Source organism: Fringilla coelebs, assembly GCF_963513975.1.
Source record: "Fringilla coelebs genome assembly, chromosome: 12".
NCBI classification, from domain to species: Eukaryota; Metazoa; Chordata; class Aves; order Passeriformes; family Fringillidae; genus Fringilla; species Fringilla coelebs.
Genome location: NC_140038.1, coordinates 10,650,396 through 10,676,794, shown reverse-complemented (window position 1 = coordinate 10,676,794; position 26,399 = coordinate 10,650,396). Strand labels below are relative to the sequence as shown.

Here is a 26,399-nt window from a genome sequence, read left to right as displayed (position 1 = left end):
GAGGGGGCTGAGAATGCTGCAAGCCTGATGGTCAGTGCTTGAGCTGTCTGCAGACATGGCTCAAGTCTGATGGTCAGTGCTTGAGCTGTCTGCAGACATGGCTCAAGTCTGATGGTCAGTGCTTGAGCTCTCTGCAGACATGGCTCAAGTCTGATGGTCAGTGCTTGAGCTCTCTGCAGACATGGCTCAGCAGGTGGGCCCTGGGCTGGCCCCAAGGCAGCCATGCACAAGAAAAGGGAGAAATTCCCCCCCACATACACACCCCTGTGGCCTCCTGTCAAAGGCTGTGTAGGCTCATGGGCGTGTGCTTGTCTTAACCCTTTGCATCAGAACATGAAGTTCTCAAAGTGTTACAGTTGTGTCTCAAAAGAACCAGGACTGAACCATGTCCCTCTTTGCTGCAACTGGAAGAAATATGATTCCTCACACATTATTTGTTTTAATCTGACTCATTTTACAAAAAGATATATAGGATAGAGGGTCAGGCATCACTTTTTATTATCCTCTACTTTACTGACAATGTCTTTCCTGTCTACATCCCACGTGAATTCCCTAGGCAGGAAGATATTTCTGTCTCAAGCCACATACTTTGAACCAATATACTTCATTTTTACCACATTAGCACTGTAGAGAGTAAGTACAGTAGTGTGTTTTAATCCATTTAGGATTATGTTGGAGGTTTTTCCTGCTGTGCTCAGCTCAGTGACCAGCAGTGAGGAGCCCTGTGCTGCACCGGCCCTTGCTGTGCATGTGCATTGTTTCAGCACCAGTGGAACTTCCACTGCTGTCCAGGTCTTCTAGTCACATTACAAGCCTTAAAAAAATTGTATACAGAATATTGTTTACTAACACGTGGTGCTTAGTAGGTAGCTGAAACATCCCCAAAATCTGGATGATTAAGCACACGCCAGCACATAGGGCACCTTGCTGCGCGGATTCTGCCTGCCCCGTGTCAACAGAACCGCTGAAGTAGCTCTGGCCCGGAGCTTCCCAGGAGCAGCCGCTGTGTCCCCGTACTTGCTGCCTTTGCGGGTCAGGGAGTGACAGGGCACTGGAGGCCTCGCCTGACAGCGCACAGGGGGAAGCTGCATGGTTTGAACAGAGAAGAAACAAAGTGTGGGCACAGGTGAAGACGAGGAGCCGGAAGGGGCCAAAGGAAGAAAGAAGCTACAAGAGAGATGTGGAGCGCCTTAAAGGAACCCATGAGCTGGGCGGCCCCAGCGCTTTGCCCCGCGGGGTAGCACACAGGCGGTGTGCCCGGCCGGAGGGGCCGCCACACACGCCACGGGCAACACACCCTCAAAAGAGACCTCGCAGACCATCTCCATCCAGCGCCCTGCCGAACAGGGGCAGCTTGCACAGCCCAGCCTGCTCAGAACCCCTACAACCTGGCCTTGAGCACCTCCACAGCCGAGACCGAGACCGGGACCGGGACCGGGACCAGCCCCGTCCAGGCCCCGCCGCTCCCAGGGGCCCCTCCCTCAGCCTCGCGCAGGCGCGGGCAGGACGGTGGCTCCCGGCGTGCGCGGGGCGCAGGCGCAGGAGCGGCGCTGCTGGTCGGGCTGGGCGAGCGGGGAGCGGCGGCCGCCCGGGTGAGGGGAGCGGCTGCGGCGGGACGGGACGGGACTGGGGGTGCCGGGCGGAGCCGAGCCGAGCCGAGCCGAGCTGAGCTGAGCTCGGGCGGGCACAGCCCTCCGCCCGCCGCGGCGGGAGCCCGGTGGGAGGAGGAAGACGGGGCTGGGTTGACGCCCGCCCGGCCGGACCCCGGCGGCTCACGGGGCCCGGAGCCCCGCTGGTGCTGGGGAACGGGGAGGTCCGGCCGGGGCGGCGGTGGGCCCGACAGCGGGGGCCTGCCCGGGCAGCTTCCCGGGCGGTGGGCCCGGGGCTGGGTTGGGTGTTCGTCCAGCGCCCCGCTCTGCTGAGCAGCCCGAAACCGGAGACTTGGGAAACTTCGCCAGTAGAGCTGGTGCCCGTATTTCTTTCAGTTTGCTGCATGTGTTTCCACGGCTCGCACCGCGCTCGGGTCCCCGCGGTCGGTGACGGAGGGATGCCTTTCCGGGGCGCGGTGCGCTCCGTGCACCGACACCGGGCCGGCAGCTCCCGGAGCCTCCCGTGCGCCCCTGCACGGGGCTTGTCCCGAGGGCTGCACGGAGCTCTCGGGGGCCTGTTCTGAGAGCCTGGCGCTCTGCGGATAGGCGCCAGTTGTGTTGAAATAAGTGGTGTTCTAGGGAGGCTGCCGTCTACTTAAAGTTTGCTGCAATGTATTGGATCAGTCCTCATAACTAAAGTTTGGCTGCGGTGTCAGGTATAGAGAGCTTGAAAGGCAGCCAGTGATGTAAGGGAGGACCTGAAACTGACTTGTACTCAGAAGTTTTCCCGAAGTAATAGAATGGAAATTAATTAAATTTCTTCTGCTGTTTTGTTCCAGGCTTGTAAGTTTTCCCCCTTTTCTGCAATGGATAAAAGATAGCTGAATGTTTCAATAAACATTCAGGTAGCTTGCATCTGAAGTTTCTTTTTGACTAAGACACCAGCAGGCAATTCCTCCAGGAGCAGCTATTGTTTATTAATGGGCAGCAGGTTTCTATCGAACAACATCCAGGTATTTTCTGAAAAAAGTTATGTCTAAACATCCCTCATCCTGGCCAGTCAGTAGCTTCCTGCATGTTGGGAGGGAGAATGGATAGCTGGAGTGGTGATTCCTGACTGAGGAACTTCTCGGGGCACCTGGGATCTTTATCTTATCCCAGCCTTGTATTTATTTGGGATTGTAACACCTGCCCTGCAGCAAGTTTGGTGAGCATGCCTGGAAGTGCCACGGGTGTGCTGAACTGCTGCCACTTCCATGCCCAGTGCAGCTTGCCAAGTACTGGCTTTGGGGCTCCTGGCCCTGTCACCCCTGCTGTTTCCTGGGCTGACTGAGTGTGTCTGTTTAGCCCTGCACTGTATTCAGGAACAGGCACACAGGAGTACATTTTTATGGGGCAATGCCAGCTTGGCAGCTTAGCCATCACTCAGAGCACCCTGTCTGCAAGAGAGCTGTGTCCCAGTTCTGTGTGATAGTACCCAGGATGTATAAAAGAGCAGAGTGGGCTTTGGTTGCAGGTGCCCTCTGATACAGAGGAGGAGCTTGCAGGAACTGGAAACACAGATGTGTTCAGATTTCCTTCACTATGGAAGCATCTTCATGGTCTGTGTAGTTACTCTGCAGTAGCTGCCTGTCTCCCTCCACTCCCTGGGTCACTGTGTGGACAAATGTGAAATTAGAGAAGCTCAGTTTGCCATGTATGAAGCTTAGTGAATTGTCTCTTTGAACAGAACGAAGCCTTGGGCTTGCTTTTCTAGGAAAACAGCCCAGAATAGTTGTGTCTTCTGCCTGAAAAACACAGTTTACCTCGAGGAGAAGTGTGGGCAAAGGCGAGCTGCCACCTGCTGGCTCCATGAGGCCCTGGGCTGGGGGATGTCTGCTCCTTCCTGGGGCAGGACCACCCGGATCCTGTGCCCTACCCCAGGCTGGGGCTTTGGAAGCCTCAGGTGGGTTTCTAAAAGCTTTCTGCTAAGAAAGACAGTATTGGGCTGTTCAGCAGACTTATAAGGCATTACAGAAAATATCCTAAAGAACCTGCTGGGATTATGGTAATATTTATATTTGCTCATTTTTCTCCTTGCTTTAGTAAGTAAAGATAGCTCTTTCAAGTGCAGTACATTTTTCGTAAACAGTTCTGTATAATCTTGCACACTGGAAAATAGAATTGTTGCCATCATAGGGGTTCCCTGGGGAAATGCTCAGATTAGGCTCCTCCAAGCAGCTGGGAGGGTCTGGGGCCCTGAGTGGTGCAGGAATGCTGACAGCCCTGCAGACCCCCCTGCTCCAGACCCCCTGCTCTGCTGGGGTCACCCAGAGGCTGGTGGGGAAGGAGGCTCATGAGGAGCAAATGAGATTAAAGTGAGCTCTGAATGTGCTGGCCAAACCCAGCTGAGTTTGTTTTTCATGGTGTTGCTTCTATTTTAAAATCCAAGTCACGGAAGCCATTTACAGTGGACTTTAACAGCACTGTTGTTTCCTGTGGGCAAGTTATATCTAAAGAGTTTCTCCTGTTTGCATCTCAAGAAACTATGTTCTTGAATGTAACAGAAATTTCAGGGGGGGGCAAGGGGTGGAGTTTTTGAAAGATAATTGGACGCTTGCTATTTTTAGAATCTTCTGGTTTTTAAAAATATACTTTCAGAGAGGAGGGGAGAAAAAATATTTTGACTTAGGCATAAGAAGTGTGTGAAAATTGTTTGACAGTCTTTCAAGTGGTTATTCAGGTAATGGCATATAAAATGACATAAAGTAAGGTTACTGCTTTCTCATTTCTTTTGTTCTTCATTGATTTCCCAGGCGAAGGAATAATGGAAAGATATTTTTCTCTGTGATGTCTAGCAGAATTTCTTCCTTTCTGATTTTTCAGCTTCTCTTCTGCTTAACAAACAGGGAATTGGCATTTGATGGACTGGAAATGATGGCTTTCTTTCCATTTCTCTAAATGTGACTATAAGTTGCTGGAGTGAAGAACTTCATGTTACAGTTATATATCTGAGAAAGAATATTAACTCTTTGGACTTTTAAGCAATGTTTTCATGGTAAAGCTAAGAAGGATACTTAGAAGTAAACTAGCTCTGCTCATGAAAAAAGGGCAAAGTATTTGCAAAGCCAAAATTGATGGTTACAGTTTTTCCCATGATTTTGCATTAAGAACACACATTTTATATATATACATATCTATGTATATGTGTATATATATAAAACATGCCACAAATATTCTCAGGCCAAGTAACTGCTCCTTCTCAAAGCTTGTAGTTTGTTATGCATATGTCTCTATGCTGAACTGCTACATCGAGTGATGGAAAGCAAATAGAGCACTAAGTGTGTTTAATGGGAGGTGAAAGGCTTGTTTGATTAGATTAGGGCTTTAGCTGGCCTTTATGCCCTTTTTAGGCAATGAGAATTCCTTACACTATGTTTTAAAACCTGATTTTTAGCATGTTGTATGCAAGTGTTGTATATGCTGTGTTTGCTTTTGTAGGGAGTGTTTCTGAGAGTCGTTGCCAAGCAATCTCAGTGTGCTCACCAGTGCTACCATCATACAATTTAAAGGTGTCTCACATTAAGGATGCTTTCATTTTTAGGAAAAGAAATCCCCGATAGGTATTAGAAACTATGAAAATATAGAAAATATAAACTTTTTAAATTTGTATTTGCCAGGCCACATGGGATTCTCTTCTTGATGAAGTCTCAGTTACAGAAACTGGGTTTTTTTTTTCTGCTGCTTTATTTTTCATGTTTGTGTGTGTGTGTGAACACTGTGCCTGAGGATTTGACTTGGCTCCTTTGGTCATATGCAAACAAGTGAGACTAAGGGCTGTGACCTGAAAATTAATGAATGTATTACAAAGGATGACTAGTTTTTCAATATGAAATATCCCAATGCAGTAAATAAAAGGTAATTAATTCTGAATGACAGCATTTTATGGCAATTAATGGAGAGGAAATACAGATGATGTTGATGAAGATAATGTATGGTTATGCAGTGCAAGTCTCTTTAGAGTAAGGGCAGCATTATTCTGCAGCTTACTAACCATTCTGCTCCTTATAATTACCTGTTAAAACTGCACCTTTTAATATTTGAATGCAAATGGACATGCAGAAATGTGGTAAATAGCAGTGTCTTGGTGTAGGGCTCGGATGGTGCAGCCTGGTCACAAAGGGCGATGTGTAATGAGCTGCAGGAAATGTTTTTCTCCTGTGATCCTGTGTAATGGCTTGAACTGTAAGGAAGGGCAGAACATTAAGGCTCCAGGAATGAGAAGTTCACATGCAGATTGTGTGGCATCAGCTAATTGTCCATCAGCTGCTTGCACCTGGAGAAACAAATACTGCCAGACTATGAAAACTGTAGGAGGTGGCTCTTTAGGCCACAGAGTCACTCCTTTAATTACTTTTGGAACTTAAGAAAACATAGGTGTGCTACCCTTTGCATTTTCTGCAGCCAGTAACTTGCATGGCCCTAGCTCTGTAGCCTCTTGCAAAAGGTCTGGGCTCTTCCAGCATGATTTGGTTTAGTTCAGAGGAAGCCAGAGTTCTTTTGATGTAATTTACCACAAAAAGGAGAATTCTTCCTTATGTTTGAGACAGCTTTGCAAAAGGTTAGCTTCGGTCCCATCAGTGTCAACTGCAGTTCACAATGAAGCTCCTCTGTTTATATCAGCAATATTTTTTTAAAAGCAGACATCCTGAAAATCGCTGAATTTATTCCTCATTCAGGTGTAGATGTTGATAGGACCTGGAAATTCACTGTTCTTGCAAAGGCATTTGTTAAAACCAGATTAATTTTAGAGGTACACTTGACTGAATGGTGTGGATGAACCTCTGTGTGCTCAGGTCTGTTTAGTGTCTCTGAATTAAAATGTCACCATATGTAACTGTGGCAGCCAGGGAGACCTTTCTGGATGTAAACAGCTGAGGTGGAGGAATCCTGTGGGAAGGATTCCATGGTATAGCATGTATGTATATACAGCCAGCCTTTTCCTGTTGCTTAAGAGGCAGTGACTAAATTGATCTGCTTTTGAAGGACAGTGTAAGTGGGGATTTGAAGTAATGCAGTTGTATTTATGGTGTGAACATCTGTCCTTGGATAGGGCCTACTGGAGAAAAAATGATTTTTACTATGTGCTTGGTCTGTGTTGAGTAATTCTATAAAGCCAAAGCCAGGGTATAAGGAGACTAATGAACAGGAATGTATACATTTAGCTTTTGCTTCCCAAACGCATTATGGACTCTTGCTTATTTACAGAGACTCATCACAATTACCTTTTCTATGTCTATGTGGTCAGCTTGAAGCAAGAATTGGTCTGATCAAAAGGAGAGTCCTAGAACTAGTTTCAGAAAAATGAGAGGAAACAATTTGTCTGCTTGAATACTGATAGGATTAACTGTTTTTTCCAAGACAAATGCCCAAAAATGGTGGGTGTTGGAAAAGATGTTCCCTGCCCTCTCCTTGTCTGTGACAAATGCTATAGAGACTGTACATTTTGAAGGACCCTGGTTTCCTCTAAATATAACATTTAGTGACCAGTTTATTCTTTATTTTTAATTTTTTGGTTTTTTTTTTAATTTCAGCTTTTTTATGGTCATAGGATTGACTGGAGTGCTGCCACTTAGAAGCTGTATTTCTTATGCTTTTCATCAAGCTATTGTAATTTTCCTTGGACAGAACAGAATGTTGTTTCAATGTGTAGTGCTATAATTAACTTGGAGGCAAACTTCCTTTGTTTCCTCTGTAGGTAATATGCAAGGGTATGAGTCAGTAATAACCAATTACCTTGTTTATAGGAAGTTATCCTTAAGTGCCCTTGAACTGCTGTAGCAACAATAAATGTGGAGCATCTTAACTCTTCTTTTGGCTTCATTATGTGTAAAAAATGAAGGTGTTAAACTGGACTCATAAATAGGATCTCCTCCCTCCTGGCCTGCTCTGTGGGAATTATGGCTTTGGTGTTCTTGTCAAGAGGATTGGGTATTTGATTTGAAAATAGATGTAGCTTAATTAGGTATAGTTTGATTACTGATGGACAAAGGCATGGTGGGACAGGATTCTCATCAGTGAAGAAGCACAGCTTCCAGGTGCTCCTTGTCAGCTGAGGAGTAACAGATACCAGTACTGGGTGACAAAGCTTTCCTTTCACAGATGTATGTGGAGGCTGTGAAGATGCTTTGGGATAGTTACCTTAACTTTGCTTATTTCTTTTAAAGTTTTTCATAGACCTGGATAAGAATTAAGACTTGGTTTTGAAGTGCTTGAGCAACTTGCTACTGCCCGAGTCATGACACTCCCATTTCGAAAGGATTTGGACAAGTACAAAGATCTTGATGAGGATGAAATTCTTGGCAAACTTTCGGAAGAAGAACTGAAACAACTGGAAACTGTTTTGGATGATCTTGACCCCGAGGTAGGCATTAGCCAAGAGAAGTTTTATTTTTTTTTGTTTGTTCCATTACTAGTCTAAAATAAATTGAGACTTTGTACAATATACTTTTGGACAAAGTTTTTTTCATAGCCTGCTGATGATCTCACGGATATATATGTGTATATAGTGCTTATTTCCTGCTTGCAAAGTGGACACAACTGCAGCCAAGGAGAACATAAGAAGGGATAGCTGGGAGGAGCTTTCCGGGATTGATTTATAAATAAGAATTGCTGTTGTTCATGTTCTTAAAAAGAAAGTTTATTTAGAAAGGCCTGTTTAACTTTCCTGTTTCCAGTGCTCTGGTAAACAGCCCTTTTGCATCTATGTTTGTTTTATTATTTCTGCTGTGGAGTTTGATTGGAGTAGGAGGGTGCCAACCTCTTCTAATGATTCCTGGTCCTGTATTTGGTAGCTTATATCTATTCCTGTCCTCATGCTGACTTTGTGAAGAGAAGACAAGTAATTGCTAAGCTTCTGAATGATTATGTCAGCATGGGGTACTGAGAAAAGAATATTACAGCTTTCTCCTACAAAGAGCTGAGTTGTCCTCTGCAGATATTGGAGCTAATTTCAGACTTCAAGACTTGTGTTTTCACCTCATGGTTCTCTCAGGTTTTGCTTTAATAAAACCAGGATTAGTTTAATCTTGATGTTCAGGGATCAGTTCAGAATGTTATGATCCCCCGTTTTGTTGCACTGCAAGATATTACTGATATTTTAAATGCCTTTGACTTTATGGATGTTTTAACAGAGGAGAACTGGCAAAAGGGACTGGTTGTCTTTCATGGCAGTCGGAATTCCTATACGTTCTGGTCATTCTGTACTAATATCCTTTTTTTTCTCTTTAATTGAAATATGTTGATATCAAACAAACATCCCACCTTGAGTCAGATCAAAACCAGAAATACTGTGTTAAAATAACAGTGGAGTCAGTTGTCTTAAAGACTTAAAATCACATGGATGTAAGTGACAAGAGGAAATAGTCTCTTGCTAAATGTCTAAACTGTAATTAGCTGAGTTTTATTTAGTACTGATCATTTAAACAGTGCTGATTCTAGCAAAGAAATACAAAGTAAGTGGCAAATTGGATGCTGGGAGCTATTGCACTTAAAGAATTGCTTCTGTCCTACTGAGAGCACAGTGTGTTGTATTTTCATGATATTCTCCATGTCTAGATTACCTTGTGTCCTTGCCTGCCCCAAAAAAAGGAAGTTGGCAGGGGAATCAAAGATTGCCTACAAAGGATGATGTGTCAGGGCTGAACCTTGCAGAGAGGGAGAAGGAAGTGGGAAATGAAACTAAGCAGGTGCTCCCCCAGAGTTTGTAAGCTTTGCTGCATTTGTTTTGCAGAACGCGCTGCTGCCTGCAGGCTTCCGGCAGAAGGACCAGACTGCCAAGAAGGCCTCGGCTCCCTTCGACAGGGAGCGGCTCCTGGCCTACCTGGAGAAGCAGGCACTGGAGTACAAGGACAGGGAAGACTATGTGCCTTTTACAAGGGAAAAGAAAGGTAACACCACCCCTTCCCATGTGAGTGCTTATGAAATCTCTGAAGTGGAGGAGCCAGAACTACTGTGAACTGAATTTGATTGAAGCACTGGCAGCTGTAATGCTTCTACCTCGCAGCATTTCCAAATGCCTGTTGCTGTGCAGGGCCAGGAGGTTTCCTGTTCAGGCATTTGTGCTGCTGGGGCTGGTGTGCCCTTTGTGTGTAGCACAGGAAGGAAATAAGACTCAGAGATTTTATCATAGATTGCAAAGTTCTGATGGGCATGGTATCATCACAGTAAGAGCTAACTCTTATTTATGTCAATAATGACAAATGCTGTCATGGTGCCCGTGGCTTATGCCTTGTGTTGAATACAGACAGCAACCCTTGTAACACCGTGTTGGATTAGAGAAATTGAATGATGTTGTGGTAGACAGTAATGTTTGAAGATGATGTAGGCTGACAAGGCCATACAAGTGGTGTATGCAGTCATGGTGTTTTTCTAGCATCCTTACTGAAAGATTTAATAAGATTACGTAGTTACTCCTGACTAATTATATAGTTAACATCACAAGTTTTGAAATCTGACAGTGGTTTGTGGTCTTTTCTTAAGGGTTTGAAACCCTTTAATTCTGCTTAATTCTCTGGTGTGAATCATTGCTTATTTCAGAATTGAGTCTTCATTCATCCACCAAGTTTGTGTATATGATTGTGGGGTCTGTTTGGTGAAAATGTTGTTTGGGGTATTTGCATTTTCTCTTCCTGTGCCAGATAGCTTTACCTGACAATGCTGGTGCCTCCCTTTTTTCCTTGAAGTAATAGAGAGATTGTGACTTTACAGTGTGCTGCACTGTGTATGAGGGACTTCCTTCATAGAGCATTTTTTGCTTTATTTTGCAGTTCCCTTTGTGTTGAGAGATAACTGTGGCACTCTTTGCTGACAGCAGAATGGGAGTTAGGTGACTGAACCTGTGGAGTGACCAAGTGCAGGACCATGCACTGTATTCACTGTAGAAGGCAGAGGCACCCATAGCAGCAGTGCCTTCACGGTACCCCTGCTGCTGCCAAGTGCCTGTTCGTGTTGTGTTCAGCTGTGCCTGGCTTCTTCTGCTCTCCTGACACATCTGCCAGTCTGTGCTGGAGACAGACTGATGGTTGAGTGTGATTGAGTGCAGTATATTTGGGGCTCACAGGTGATTGAGGATCCTTGAATCCTGTGCACTGCTCCATCAGGGAGTGAGCTGGGCAAGGAGGATGTGCTCTAATACTGCGTTTTCTGCTGACTGCTAGTGCTTCTTTCACGTAGATGGCTCTCTAAAGTCAGCTTAAGTCTACAAGCACACATAAAAGTATTTGCTTGGGTAGATAAAATCTGTGAGAATCTTGCAGAGAAACAGAAGGGTCCAGCTGTAATGCAGAGCTTGGTTAAGAAAGATCAAATGTCATTTCCTTTATGTAATAAAGTATTACTAAATAGGCTGTCTACATGTTGCAATGAGTCATACCAGTGTAGTAAAATTTCCTGTATCTTGTAAAAAAAAAGTTGCTATTTAGTAACTTCTGTCATTTATTTGAGTGCCATAGGAGAAGAGAAAATAATATAAAAATGAAATGTAGATTACTTTCATTAAAGCTAAACATTCATTAAAACAAACGTTTAGTATTCAAATTGATGCTCTGTTGAGTGGGCAGGAGGCAAGAAAGTCAAGGTCATGTTGTAGTAGGTGAGGGATAACCTTTTCTTTTCCCCTCGTGAAAGTATTATGGTTCAAATTTGACTTGCTGCCACATTTGTTGCCATTTTGCACAAAAATGGCAAATGTAAATAATTTAATCTTTTAAATCAAGAAATTATGATAATGATCTAGATGTAGAACTTGGAAAGGGCATAGGGTGCAACTTAATACTTCAGTAGGATGGTTTTTTCTGTAGAGGGCTTGTATCCTAATGTGTTTTTCATTAATATTAAAACAGACCAACAGACAACTAAGCTGGGTTATAATTTTTCACTTCTGCTAGAAATACATGTTCTGGAGAAACACTAGCAAGTTGTGGAGTAAGGGTAGGTGAAAATCTTGCTTGATTCTCCTGTTAATTTGGAGAAATGTGACAAATATAACCTTCAGTTCCAGAGGTATTGGGAGGAGAGGGATGGATTTGAGCTGCAGCTGGTTTTTTTGCTGCCATTTTTTGGATCAGAATTTGCTAAAATATTTCTGTGTCCCTGGCTGGTCTCGTTGCTCTGACTTGTTCCAGTTATTCATTTCATGGAGCAAGAAGAGGAAAAATCTACCCCTCTCTTTCCTTTTTCTATTTTAGTAGATCTGATGTCCTGCATGGTGATTTGGTCTGCAGATTTATTAAAGAAGCTTACCCTAGGTTAATTTTAAATACCCTGTCTTGCTACTGATTCTGGTAACCTTGTTTTCCTACTGGAGTGTGAAGGAAAAGACTCTCTTCCAGATGCCCCAAGTACCTAATTTTGGAGTAACATATTATTAAAATAGTGTTGCTGCTCTTTCAGTGATAGATGATGTAATTGCTCCACGTCTTTGGAACCTCTTTTGTTTTGTGCTATGGCATGTGGAAGAGCTGAAATAATGTAAAGTGTCCTGCTATGGTGAAATGAACAATGGTAAAGAAATGCAAAGTTTTATCCCTAAATTATACTGTATTCCATTTTCCCAGTGCCTTGATTTTGTTTCTAAAAGCATCCTTAGAAACTTACTTTGTTTTAAAAAATGATTTAATGATTTAAGTCACATTCTGTTCCAATTAATTATTGAACCATACAGTAAACCATTGTTGAAGAGATTCATGAGACCAGTGTGGTAATAATTGCAACAGAACTAGCTTTGTCTCGATGTGTGTATGTAAGTATGTTATAAAGATTTCACAGGGTATACTGCAAGGAGAAGGAGCTCTCATCCAAGAAGTAAAGCAAGGCTTCAGCACTGAAGGCTGTTGCCCTCAAGTGTGTTCCACTCATCTGACTGAGTCTGACCAGTCCTCCTCCTCCTTCTCCCTTCTCTTGGAACAGCAGAAGAAGACAATTATTGCTGCTGAGATAAAAACATATCTGAGATAGTAGTGTACTTTGTACTGTATAGTGCAAGGCATTAGCTAAGTGTTGTGTAAACTAAGCTTTGCATTTCTAGCCTTTGCACTCTTCTAATTGTTGCTCTCTCTTCCCTTTGCATTCCTGCAGGGGTGTGTTTGTTCTGTCTAGATTTGCAGTTCATGTAACCTCTGCTTTAGGCTTGGTTTGGTTTGTTTTTTCCCCTTCTCTATCACCCAGAAAGCAGACTGAAACTGTAGTCACCTGGCTAAAGCTCTTCTCTTGGCACCCTGCTCAGTTGTTGCTCCAGATCACCCTTGCAGCAGGATTTGGGATGCTGTGTTATCTGTTTGCCATTGAATCACTTTAAAGTCTTTAAAGGAAGTGTGTTACATGTTGTGAAGTGAAACTAATATCCTGTAGGAGCTTTGCAGAAACAGCTTGTCAAATTGATATTCTCCATACAAGAGCACTAGAACAAAATAACATGTGATACTCAAGTCTTAATATAAAACAGTTTTCTAATTTACTGCTATGTGGCCTGTAATCAGATCAGATAGCAGATAACAGCTCTGCTTCTGCACTAAGATATGGAGGAACTCACTTGTAAGATGAATTAAAAACATTCGTATGAAATTGTGCTTACAAGGGAATTGATAAACCTAAGTCTGTTACATGGTAAGAACTAGAGAATGATGAAGTGTGGATTATATAAATTTCTGAACAAAGGAAAGTTTAAGGAACATAAGATGTAAGGAATACATCAGATGTTGCTCACTTTTCTTCGTTAAGTCAGTGATGAGAAAAGCTTGTATTAACTTGTTCTCAGGTAGCACTTGATTTGTTTTCCCAAATGGAGTACCCTAAAAGTGGAATTTAGACTTTCTTCTGCTGTGCAAGGTGTGGCTGCCTGTTAGTGTGGGGTGTGTGAGAATGGTACCAGCAATGTGCAGCGCATGGCCCTGCTGAACAGACCTGATCTCTCCCAGGTACTGAGTCCCACCTTAAATACTGTGCATCTATGTGGGAAATGTCCAGGGCACTTCCATAAACACCATCCAGTGTTCCTGCCTTTAGAGCAACACAGCTGGGTGGAACTTGGAACTGAAAGTTCATTTTGTAGCAGAGGAGGCCTGTGACTTAATCCTGGATGTGCATCATCCAGCATGTAGCTTAAAGGAACGGAACACCTGCCTATATAATTATTACAAAAATGATGTGAACGTCCCTGAAATTTGCCCCTTCATGTTGTATTACTTCATTTTTGCATTATCCTGTCTGGCTGTAAAGGAGCTGTCATGTTCCTTCATGTAATCACATCCCTGCTATTTGGAAATGTTCCACTTGAGGGCCAGGCAAGCTGCACAGATGTGTAGTGGTTTTTGGTTTTATTTAAAGCTTGCATTAGGAGGGGGGAAGGGACTTGCTGAACTGTATTGGCAGCAGGCCTGGAGTGAGATCATTGTCCCCAGAGACACAGGGGTCTTACCCTTCTGGAAGTAAATTCATTGCTAGAAGGGAGTGGGGAAGGACCTACTTTTGTATGTGCATTGTAAACCTCTGATTTCTCTACTAGGACGAGATGAAGCCAGTGAATGAGAAATTATGTACACATGGGTGTGACTTGTTTTATAAAAAAAACTGCTCCTGACCCAGCTCATGTGACTGGAGTTGGCTGCAGTGAACTTTTCTGGAGGGCAGTGGCTTTTAACATTTTTACTTTATTAAAAACTGCTTACAATTCTCACTCTCTTTAGGTTTTCTAAAGAGTCAGGCACGTATGGATAAGTTTAGTATTACTCTTAGGAAGCAAATGTTTGAACCAGATGTTTCTAACCTATGAATTTAAGAATTACTGAAAAGCAACATCAGGAAAAGTAGTTCTTTATTTGTGAGCCCTGTTGGATGAACCAGATGGAAGGCTGAATTAGGTTAAAATACATTTTTGCCAAGTTGCTTTTAATTGAGATTAATTTCTTTTTCCTGGTCTCTTCCTGCTGCACTGATGCTGCAAATAGCATGTCTGAACTAAGGCTCAGGTGCTCAAATCCCACTGTCCTCCTTCCTCCAAAATCCTCACCTTTTTACTAGCCTGTATTACTGAGGGAAAATAACACAAACATAGCTGCTGAAAGGCTTTAGATCATGTGTATGCTGCTCAGAGTGTTTTATGGATTGATGAAAAGCTTGTCAAACATTCTCTTCTATAAACTATAGTCTAACTTAAAGGGTAATCTCTCCTCAGTAGGTGATGCTGGTAAAATAAAATGATAGAAATGTATTGCATCATTTATATCAAAACAACCTGAAACAGTTGCTACATAAGCCTTCAATTTATGAAGAAGAGATGTGTAATTTCGGAAGGTTTGCTTTTTATCCTGAATCAATTTATGAAGGTTTTCTTTTAATCCTGAATCAACAACAATTTCTTTTGCACTGCCCATCAAATCTGAGGTAATGCATGTCAGCTGCACTTAACTATTGTTTGGAATCAGTGGAGTTATTTAAGGAGATTTTTTTTCTGCTTCTAAATATGGCTAATGACCATTTATACAAGTTTCCAAAGAGATAGCAACCCAGGAACCAAGATACTGTGTTGCTAGCAACAGCTCTTGGTCATCCAACTGTGTTGTCAGAGAAAAACCTGATGTGCTTCTCTGTAATCTGTGCTACTGGGAATGCATTAATTTCCTTAAAAAGGAAATGACCACAAACTAGTGTAATCTAGAGAAGATATGGAATACATGATTTTGGGTTTAGTGATGCTAAACTCCACCTACTATCACTGTAACTGGGACATTGGGAGAGCTATGATTCCTCTGTGGAAATACTTTTTATAGCTATGGATATGGCAGAGGGTGAGCTCCTAAATTAGGACTGAGACTTCATAGGATGATTATCAACACCACTTCCTACCCCAGGAAATAACAAAAGGAAGCTGGAACTCCTTTTCCATTGCTCTTTCTGTAGATAGCTCAGGCAACTTGGAAAGTTTGAAAAATTTGAACCTTAAATAGCTGTTAAGATTTGATTCTCAGTTGTGTAGGTGGGAACAGTTTCTCTCAAATGCATCAGTACAAGAGCTTTTGTTTGCCATGGTAATTTGTCCTGAACCTAAGCACTCCTTGCCTGTCCTGGCTCTTACCCAGTGGAAGACTTCTTTGTTCTGAAGGACCAGTTCTAAACCATTCACAGCTGAACTGTAGAAAGACTTTCTCATATTCTGATTTCCTACCCTAAAGGTATATGCAGGAATTATAACTACACAGACCTCTACCTAATTCATGTATTCTAAAATAAGTTTTCCCATTACCTGCCTGTAATAACTTAAAGGTTGGTGCAGAATGTAATATTACTCCTGGTTCTTTTGCCATTGAATCTTCATTGACCTTCCTAAGTATCATTTTAGAAAACAGTGTCACTGGCAGAGAAATCTGTTACCATGTTTTGTGCTGTTCTCAAACCATGGTTTTCCCACTCAGCTTTGTTATTTTCTTCAGAACTGAGGTCAACATCTGAAATCAGAAATTTTGTGTATGGTGTAAAAACTGCAGTGAATAGTCAGGTGTGTGATTTCAGATAACTGTGATATTCTCTCTCTGACACATTCCCATTACAGTTCTGCCTGGGACCCTTTTACCCTTGAGAGGAAACTCAACCTTCTCTAGTGATACTAAATCTTTCTTACAGTCCTTCTAGACTGTTCAAAATGTATAATGCAGGTCTTTATGTTGCTTTCTAGTCCTTAGGAGAAGCAAATAAGGTTGGAATCATGATCCAGACTCCTGAAAATTTATTCTTGTTTATACTCTTTCCTCATCTCTGACTTGCAATAGCAGAAGAACCCTTTATGCTGTCTGTGGTTCTCCTAAATGTAATATGTATTCTTTAAGTACATAGTATTTGAAACATAAGTAGTGATATAATACAAAGTAACATCAGACTTTCCATTTTGTTTACTCCAGGGAAAATATTTATCCCCAAGCAAAAGCCTGTACAGTCTTTCACAGAAGAAAAATTCTCTCTTGATCCAGAGCTGGAGGAAGCCTTGACCAGTGCCACAGACACAGAATTGGGTGACCTCGCAGGTGAGGATTTTTTGAAGGATGGATGGGCTGGTACATATTTAGAGAAGGAAGATCTATAATTAATGTGATGGTGTATTGATCTGACTACAGGATGTTGTAGTTGTGATAGAAGCCAGATTATGTTGTTTGCCAGTTTGCTTGAAGCGTTTCACTTCGTTGATTTGTGATGATTTGTGAGTAAGTTAATTATTTTGGCCTGCAAAGGGTACCTGATTTTCAGACTCAAAACCTTTAAATCCATTCCTCAGACTGGCTGGTTTTTGATGTGTATGTAACTGCTTTTTCTTGTGTATAACAATTTGTGTGTATGTGCCTGTATTCCTAAAGCTTCATTTTTGTGATTGAGCTGCATTTTTAAATGTTGGTGCTTGAACGTGGTGAGGTCAGAACTTTCTAAGATGTGAAAGTTACCAAAAATGTCTATAATTAATTCTTTTTCCTACTTTTTTTCAAATAATTAAGATATTGAATGGCTTTTTATACTGATAAGTATTGTACAAACATCAGGTTTTGTTATTTAAAGGAACCCTGCATCTGAGCTGAATTAGTCAGGAACAGTAAAAACTGCTTTTTGCCTTTTTTTCCTTTTTCAGCAATACTGGGAATGTCCAACTTGATAACAAACAATCAGTTCTGTGATGTAGTGGGAAGCAGTAATGGGATTGACAAAGACAGCTTCTCAAGTAAGTGTGTACACAAGTGCTAGAAAAATCAATTCTCTGTACTGCACACAGTTCCTATGGTATTCACCAACATTCTTTTATACTCTTCAGTCTTAGTCTGGAAATGTGTATGCCTGTAAAATTGCTAATTGAGTTCTGGCAAGAGTGGAATTGAAATATACTAAAGTCTCTTGAAATACACTAAAGTCTCCTCTGCATTTAAGTCACTTTTTGGTGACAAAATAGGCATAAGCATGCATTGTGTGTGTTGGTTCTTAGGTTTTATATTTGTGTTTGTAATTCAACTCCTATGTGTTTTCTGGGAAAAAAAAAAAGAGCAGAAAGGCTGTGAAAACTTTTGCAATTGAAAAGAATTGAACTTTATGAAAATATGGTCAGGAGAGGATGGTATACTTTTTTGGTGGGGGAGAAATGTAAATACTGATGAAATGATGTTTAAATACAGTAAATATTTAGTATGTGTATAATTTATCCACAATGAATGTGTGCAACCTGTTCGATTACATTGAAATGCCTTTCTTTTCAGATATAGTAAAAGGTGAAAAAATGTTGCCTGTTTTTGATGAACCACCAAATCCCACAAATGTGGAGGAGACACTGCAGAGGATTAAAGATAATGATTCTCGTCTTGTTGAAGTTAATCTAAATAACATTAAGGTAATTACCTGAAGGCTGCAGTAAATATGCTGCTTTTTCTCAGTAGAAGACACTTTTAGCTGCAAAACTCTCTAAGAGACCACGATAGGCTTATTCTAAGTACAGCTGTCTTTCTGCTGAATGTTGCAGTTTAAGCTCAGAACCTGCAGCTAAACTAATAAGCCATCTTGGTTTCTCTTGCCAAATGTGTATTTAAGAAGTCTTAGACTTTCTCACTGCCAGCCCAGATTTCTGTCGCTGCCAAGCTGGCAGCAGTTCCAGCAGCTCATTATCATGGAGTTAACTACTTTGTTGAATTCTTTGTCCTTGATGAAGAAATGTGCTCTCAGTTTCTATTGCAAGCAAAGGGATATTTGTCCCTTTCATCCTTCTGATTCTTGTACAAAAGGGCTGGTGGAAGTTAGGGCAGCTTCTGCTCCTAAGTCATGTGTAAAAACACAACTGTGTTTTTACACATGACAAGCTTTTGTATATTTGCTTGAAAGAAACCAGAACTGCAGCACCCCTGACTTGCAGTGCAGACACCAGAGACAGCCTTGCCAGCAACCAGGGCTGCTTGTTCCCCTTACTAAATTGGGGGATTAAAATCCATGGTTTAAGAATACTGTGTAACAGGTACCTGCTAGCCAAAATAACTGCCTAAATAGGCAACAGATCAAAGTTTCTGATACAATAAACTGAGACATTTGCTGCTCTAATTAATTCTTTAAAATTGTTTCTTTTAAGCTTGTTTGCTACTATTCTGTAATGATGATTGCTTTATAGAATTGGTGACTCTTACAGCCATTGCATCTTAGGGTAGGTCTTCACTGTGAGACTGCTGGAGACCAGTGGTAGTTAATACTGTAGGGCATTTTGCTGTAAAGAGAATAAGATTGTGGGAGAAGTTGGGGGGAGGGGATAAGCTTGTGTATCTCAAGAGAGTGAAATGCTATTTTTAATTCAAGAACATACCAATTCCTACGCTGAAAGAATTTGCAAAAGCCTTAGAAACCAACACACATGTGAAGAATTTCAGCCTGGCAGCCACCCGAAGCAATGATCCTGTTGCTGTTGTAAGTACTCATGATAACGGCTTTGAGTGGGGTGCAAGGGAAGTTAGGATGGAAAGGCAGTGGTAAGGGATTGAATTTAATCCAGTTTAAATGATCTGGGAGGAAAATATTTCCATTCTGCTACACTGTACATAATGTTTTCTTTAACAAGCGTTTGTTGTATCCAAGTTGGTAAATGATTACTAGTAATTTAATATGCAGCAATGCTTCAGATGTGTGAGAGAGAATTCTTTTTTCCGGTCCCTTTCCCTGATTTTTTATTTTGCTAACCTCCTTCCTTTTTTTCTTTCTTTCCTAATTGTTTAGTTCCTGCTGTTCATTCCAGTAGCCAATAGTTCATTCAAAATTACTTTGCAGGAAGTACATTTGAGGACTTAAAAACACCCATAATACTTTTCAACTAACTAGAGTTTTAGTTAAAGTTGTAAAATATGTATTTCTTTATCTCCCTGCTACCGAAGATTGGCTTAAAATATTGGTATATAAAGCATATATTGGTCAAAGTATCTAGCTTGATACAATTGAAACTTAAATATCATTTTTTGTGAGGTTGGTTTTTTCTATCTTGAATTAAAGCAGTACCTTATTTAATTACAAATAAAGAGGTAAGAAAACAAAACGAATTGTTTTGCCGGGACAATCCTTTGCACTTGTTTTAAATTTAAGTTAGGAAAAAAGCAACTAATTTTAAAGACTCTATTAAATGAACAAATGAGCATTTGGAAGCTTTGGGTTTAGGTCAATTAAAAAGTTTATTTTCAGCAGGATTAAAATGTGTAATAAAAATCTATAAAGTCTTCTTTTCTCAGGAGTGGTTTTGTTGTATTTTTTGTATTATGACTTGATAGAAAAAAAAAATCAAAGGGTACAGTGTTTCTGCCAGTAAACTAAGCAGTTAGCCATTCCTGTTTTCTTCCTTTCTCAGAAATGACATCAGGTATAAAAGTGTCCTTAGCTACATGCTGCTACTATGCTTAGAGCTTTGAATTTTACCTCTTCCTACCAAACCTGTAGACAAAAGCATTTTCAAAGTCAGATCTCCTGTTTACAAATTAACCATATCTAATTCTCCTCTCAGTTGACTAATGCCCTTTCTTTGGCCTTTGCTTAGCAGCCTGCATTGCTCACTGTGTGCTGTGACGGCTTACAAAATGGAATTGGTCCAATATGCTAATTTCAGACCATTTATATTCTGTGTAGCTTTTTAGTTTGTAATAAGAGAAAGACAGGCCTTCCATGACTGAATGCTACTTAAGAAGGGAATGTAGATAATGCCTGGCTAAAGAGTCATCTCAGTCTCAGTAAATGAAAGCTTGCAAAGTTACACCTTGCATCTCTGAACTTCCTGGTTCCATGGAACTAGTTAGTGGAAGTGGTTATTGCTGTGTCCTATGAGGTACTGCAGCAAAATTCAAAAGTTTAATGATGCTTTCTTATATTCAAAGGCTCTTGCAGATATGCTGAGAGTAAATACAAAATTAAAAAGTTTGAACATAGAATCAAACTTCATCACTGGAGTTGGAATTCTGGCATTGGTTGATGCACTGAAAGACAATGAAACATTGACAGAGATAAAAATTGATAATCAGGTAAGTGAGGTGGTGGTGATACCATAGCTAAACCTAGCCAATCCTAATTGACTGAATATTTTTGCAAGACAGCTTGTGATGAACTCTTCAAATATTTTATGTTTAATTATCTTAACACCATCAACAATTACCCTTAAGATTGTCAGAAGCATCCAGCTGAGGTTGATTTCTGTGCTTCCTTATGCTTTAAAGTGTACAAATAAATTTTAGGACCTTCTGCCTATTTGATTAACTAGAATGAAGCCAAGTGTTTATTGACTGATATGGGGAAAGTATTTTGATCTCTTTCAAGATGAACACATCTAAGCTCTGTTGTCTTTGTGTACCTTTTTATTTTAACAGAGGCAGCAGCTGGGCACAGCTGCAGAGGTAGAAATTGCCAAGATGCTTGAAGAAAACAACAAGATCCTCAAATTTGGATACCATTTCACACAACAGGGACCTCGAGCCAGGGCAGCTGCAGCTATCACAAAAAACAATGATTTGGGTAAGACCTGTCATTATTAATTGACTGGGTGTGTGGCATAGACTTTAAAGGTGTCTGGTTATTCCCCTTCTCTCTTGACAAAACCAGGATAGCACAAGATTAGATCAGTGTCAGGTTTCTCCTGTGCTTTACTCCTACTTTTTTGTTGCTGCTTGATGTTTTCTGTTTTGTTGCAGGGTATTCATGAGAGAAGAATTTTTAGCATAGACTAGAACAAGAGCATTCAAATTTCATGTGAATTGTGGCAGAGGGAGTGAAAACAATAGTTTTGATCACCCAGTTGTATTCAGATTAAGATTAATTTCCTCTTTAAATGCAGTACTTGAAATTAACAATGTAGGATGCCCTGTTCACTGCCAGTATCCCAATGTCAGTGGGATTGCTTGAGCAAGGAAACTGAACATAGTGTCATGTACAGAGGCTGGGACTGGGTAATCTCTCCATTGCTGGTTCTGTTCATGACAAGTAGCTGATAGCAGTGGCATCTTTATTTGCTGCAGTCAGGTTTGTTGGAGCTTATCAGTTAGGATCCTAATTAAGTGGATCAGCAGAAAATTGCTTAATAACATAGCAGATGAATGGAAATAATTTGTATAATAATGTCAAATACTTGAGGCACTCAGCTACAAAATAATGTCCATCTATTCAAGTAGAACTTCATTTTAAAACTATTTATAGAAATGTTTTTGGTATAGATGCTTTGTGGTAACTTCTCATCAGGGTGAAAAGGGGCCAGGCAGTTTAGTAGTAGTAGCGGTAGTTAAGGAATATATTAGAGGGAATGACACAGGAAGTTGGAATTTGGTTTAAAGATCTGATTCCACTCTGAATAAAGGTTAAAGTGGTAGAGAACAGCTCTGAAAGATATGGATGAGTAATGAGAATAGAGTACAGAGAGATGAGAAAGGCACTCAGACATTGCATATCTGTTTCTTAAAATAGATTCTAAACCAGTTGGGTTTTTTATCATAATGCTTCAGGTGTTTCAGAGTTTTCTAAGGTTTCCTTCCTCACCAGTTCTCTTATTAGTGCTTGACTGTTCAAAATCTATGCTTCTATTGATATCTTGCCTTTTTTCCTTTGCTTTCTTAGTCTGGAGTATGCGAGTAAAAGTTTCTGGAAATACCTTTTCATCTGTCCAGCCCTGAAGCTACAGAGAAGGTTACTCTGAATACCCACTTGGGTATTGAGTACTGAAACCGAGATGTTTGAAGTCTCTAATTTCTCTCTTTGTACGTTCCTTCTAAAAAAAAAGTCTATATCTTTTTCTTTTTCCTTGCTCACACTGTGTTGTACCAGTTTCCTGTTCTTTGTCTGTGTACTTTTAACTGCATGATTGGAGAAGTCTAGGGCTGGAAATTCTTTTCATCTGTTCTTGCAGTTTGATGAAAGCAGGTATGAATAACTTTTGCCACCTACTTCCCATTGAGTGAATTTGAGAACACGTTCACTTTCTTATATAGATGTGCTTGCTTCACTTTTTTAAACAAAATGGAGATGTCCTTTATATTTTGTCCTTTATATGTCCTATAAGACCTTTAATGCCAGTTGCTTTGTCTGCACAGAAAAGGGAAACATAATTTGATAGTGTGAAAAGAAAACATCAAAAATAATACAAATATTGAGGAAAACTCCAGTCATTCAATCAATATTGCATATTCTCAAATCTTAATAACATGTGAGCTTTTAGTTATTTTAATCATAAATTTTTATTGCTCTTGGATTTTCTGACAATTGAATGTTTTTATTAATAAATGGAAGGTTTCAGGCTGTTGATTGTAACATCTGTGTGTGTATAAATTGTGTTAGATATACTGTGAAGCTCTTGTAGTGTTTCTTTTGAAGCCATGTAAATTAAATTCACCTCTAAAAAACTGCAAAAACTGTAAAAAAAGAATCCTAGCTAAATCTGCTTATCAGACCTAAGATGATTAATGTTTCCCACAAGTCCTTCCTTGGAAATGTTTGCAACTGTTTGTGAAAAAGGCGATAAGCTCAGCTTATTTGTTCAAAATGCTGTCTAATGCTAAATGTTAGCTGCCTTAATTTGTGGTACTTCATATGACAAAGTTACACAAACACAAAAAATAGTTAAAATGCTAATATAGCAAAACTTCTCTTTCTTGTCTCCTTGTTGCAGTTCGGAAGAGAAGGGTTGAAGGAGACAATTAGCAAAGCTGCTGCCAGAACTGTGGAGTCAGCACGGGCAGCGCCGTGGGCTTCAGCACTCTTGGACTACATTGACCTGGGTTAGAAGGGAAAAGACTGGAACCCCCTTCCTTTTAAAGCAAAGCAATAGAATCATCTGCTGGTATGCAGCACGGTTTTGGGATGGATGGAGACACAGTAACTGTGCCATTCTCTGTACCATAGGTTTTAATTGGGTTTTTTTAAGAACTTTTTTTTTTATTTCAAGACTTTGGCTGTGCTTTCTACTAAAAATGTAATTGCAAATCAATGGTATAATTTTCTGTAGTCAGAGAATGGGACTTTTAAGATGATTGGGCAGATACTGACCCAACTGAAATGTTTGTAAGAAAATCTGGGGGTGTGTATTTACCAGGAGGGGTGTGTGTATTCCTGACAACAATGCTCTAGAGAAAAGGGATTCTTCACCCAGCAGCTGCACTCGTGTAGAGCTGTTCAGCTTTGTTCATCTGCACTGAAGAGAAATCTTTTACAGCAATGTTATTTGTAATTCTACTGGTTTATTTTTTATTTGTTCTTGATACTGTAATCAAGTTCAAAGACATCCTTTTAAGCCAAACAAAAATAAATTGGCTAAGGACTTCTCCCAAGGAATTAGAGGGACTAATACAAAAATGGAAATCTTGGAAAACAAGGAAAAAATTCTGGAGCCTTGCAAAATGACAGTTTTCCTGTTGCATCTAAATCCTTTAAGTGTTTTTCTAAAGGTCCCATAACTGTGTCTTGCTTTGTATCTAAACTAGATACATTTTTAGACTGATTTCATGTGTTCATCAGCATTATTTAGTTTATATTCTTTGTTAAAAAATTGTTATTTACATTCATAAGTATCAATTTCTCTAGAAGTAGTGGACATTCATATTTAAAATTCTGCGTAACTATACAGAAAAAGCAGCCTTAACTGCAGGACCACTGGCCTAAGTTGCATTGCATTAAACTATTTGTACTTCCTACAAATCTAACAGTTTTCAATAATGAAGTAACGCTTTTAAGAAAGGGTTTTTCCATTCTCTATCTGTCTTGATGTTGAAACACTACCGAAGACATGCAAAACCAAACCAGTATGTCATGTCAAATCTCTAGGGCATAGTCATTGTTAAACTGTTTAAAGTTCTATAAGCAAACTATTAAGGCAACAAGAATCACCTCAGCTTCTGTACATAATGACAGTACACTTGGAAATATGAACATCTAGGAGCTTTTCGGTGTAGGTCTGTTTGGAATGTCTTGTACTAGTTTGCTTGGAGATCACAAAAATGTTCTACAGGACTGCTTGGCTGTATTTATAGCAACAGAGAATTCAACTGACAACTGTTTTCATCCAAAGATCATCATGTGGTGAGCATTTATGTGTAGAAAACATATTGGACTGAGAATTTTGCATCAGGTTGTATATACTATAAAAACAGAGCAAGTCTCTGACACTGTGCTCACTGCCATTTGCTGCAAGTCTTGGTTTGGATCTTTAAAGACAGACTTTATTCTGAGGATGGCTTCAAATTTTACTGCAACTGTACAGAGAATTTGGAACTATCGTGCCTTCAGTGGGGATGTATATAACTGGTTTATGCTCATGGAAGAGCCTTTTTTTCCCATGCTTCTAGATTGATGTTTTTTTAGAATTACAAATAAATATGTGCTCTGAAAACCAAGTTGGAATTAATTCAGTTAAAACCAAAGACTACACTTACTGTAACCTCACAACAACACCAGAAGTGTTCTGATGAGTAACAAAAAGGGCTTCTTTTGTTTTGGGCTTTTGTAAATTTTCAAGAACTTTTTAGATTTTGAAATAAACTTTGAAATAGTTCTAACACAATATGCATACAATCCGAAGTTAAGTGTATTTTTACAGACAGACACTGCTGTGCAAACATGGTCAAAGCATGTAATGTGCTGAGGTGCCTAAAGCTGTACTTCACTTTTGATTTGCTAGGCACCATTATCATTTTGTGTCAAAAAACAGGCTGTAATGTCTTCCTTCATTTGTTGAAGGGCTGCATGTTCACAGAATCTGTTCACATATTGGGATTCTATGATGAGTTGTTTTATCACTACCTAAAAAGATTAGGCAGTTATCTCCTACTTGAAAATGAAGGAGAAAACTGAAAGGCTGGATTATGGAAATGATAGCCCAAATCCCTTTCTTGCTTTTACTTAATCAAGTTTGGCTGTTTAATTACTTATATTCCAATCAAAGGCAGAGCCATTTAAGTTTGAGCTCTCAGTCTCCTGTCACAAATGATAGTTAAATGGTTTAACTCTGTAGACAACAGCTAAAAATTTGAGTGCTTGTGACTTTCAGGACAGATACCTGACAGGCTCAGCATGAAAAACAATTTTTTTAAACCAGAAGGGTTTAATCATCCAAATTGGTGCAAGACCTTCGGTGTGGTGCATGGAACAGTTAACAGCGATCACTTCTGTGCCTGCAGTGTGTATCCTTTTTGGAATAAATGAAGAAATTACATCTGTAGCCAGGAATTTTCAACAGTCCCAATAAACAAGGTGAACACTGATGTAATGCCATCGAGTGTGGTGAGATCCTGTGTATGATTTCACTGATTGTGAGTGCAGGGTTGTATTACTGTGGTAGCCAGTTACCATAAACACCAGGTCTTTTTCTGAAAGAGATACTGTTTTCTTACTGATTATTTTTCCTGCTTAATGCAGAAATCAGATGTGACGGCATAGGTTGATTTTGTTGGTTCCAAGCTAAGCATGGAAATATAACCAATATATCAGAGCAATTATCTATTTACTCCTGTATTTTAAAGAAATAGACTCACTCTCTCTGCAACTTGAGTAATCCTGCGTTTGTAAGCTACAAACGAGCAAGTGTTCGAGTTAAATTTCCATTGGGGAAGCAGGTATTGAGTATTTTAGCATATCGGCACTATATGCTGTCAGATTGTAAAACAGTTACTAATCTTTGGATGATTAAAGTACTGTATTCTTCTTGTGGCTTCGGGGTTTTATTTGTTTGCTGTTCTTAGTACTGTACTGACTTGTTGAAAGCCCTGTGTTGTACGAGAACGCCCCCGTTCGCTCTCGGGCCGGGCGGGGAGCGGCCGGCGC

The 26,399-nt window shown here is 40.5% G+C and overlaps 1 protein-coding gene across 2 annotated transcripts; it reads left to right on the top strand.

Moving 5' to 3' along the window:
• Positions 1 to 1,441: 1,441 nt before the first annotated feature.
• Positions 1,442 to 26,187, top strand: LOC311158229 (tropomodulin-3-like). Of its 2 annotated transcripts, XR_014616453.1 has the most exons (11): positions 1,442 to 1,592; positions 7,796 to 7,992; positions 9,361 to 9,517; positions 16,520 to 16,642; positions 17,236 to 17,325; positions 17,852 to 17,982; positions 18,930 to 19,037; positions 20,483 to 20,626; positions 20,969 to 21,113; positions 22,206 to 22,345; positions 23,254 to 26,187. XR_014616453.1 is itself a non-coding variant. In XM_084213496.1 (10 exons), exons 2-10 carry the CDS (start codon positions 7,867 to 7,869, stop codon positions 23,283 to 23,285), a joined length of 1,056 nt encoding a protein of 351 aa, XP_084069622.1. In that variant the 5' UTR covers positions 1,442 to 1,592; positions 7,796 to 7,866; the 3' UTR covers positions 23,286 to 26,187. The 2 variants fall into 2 exon arrangements, 1 of the variants encoding a protein (XP_084069622.1); XM_084213496.1 differs by lacking the exon at positions 22,206 to 22,345.
• The last annotated feature ends 212 nt before the right edge of the window (positions 26,188 to 26,399 follow it).

Excerpts from the sequence above, each read along its gene's own strand:
- LOC311158229 (XM_084213496.1), top strand. The coding sequence starts at position 7,867 with ATGACACTCCCATTTCGAAAGGATTTGGACAAGTACAAAGATCTTGAT. Across the intron at positions 17,983-18,929 it reads TTAATCTAAATAACATTAAG|AACATACCAATTCCTACGCT; the intron begins GTAATTACCTGA and ends TTTTAATTCAAG. Across the intron at positions 20,627-20,968 it reads AGATAAAAATTGATAATCAG|AGGCAGCAGCTGGGCACAGC; the intron begins GTAAGTGAGGTG and ends TTATTTTAACAG.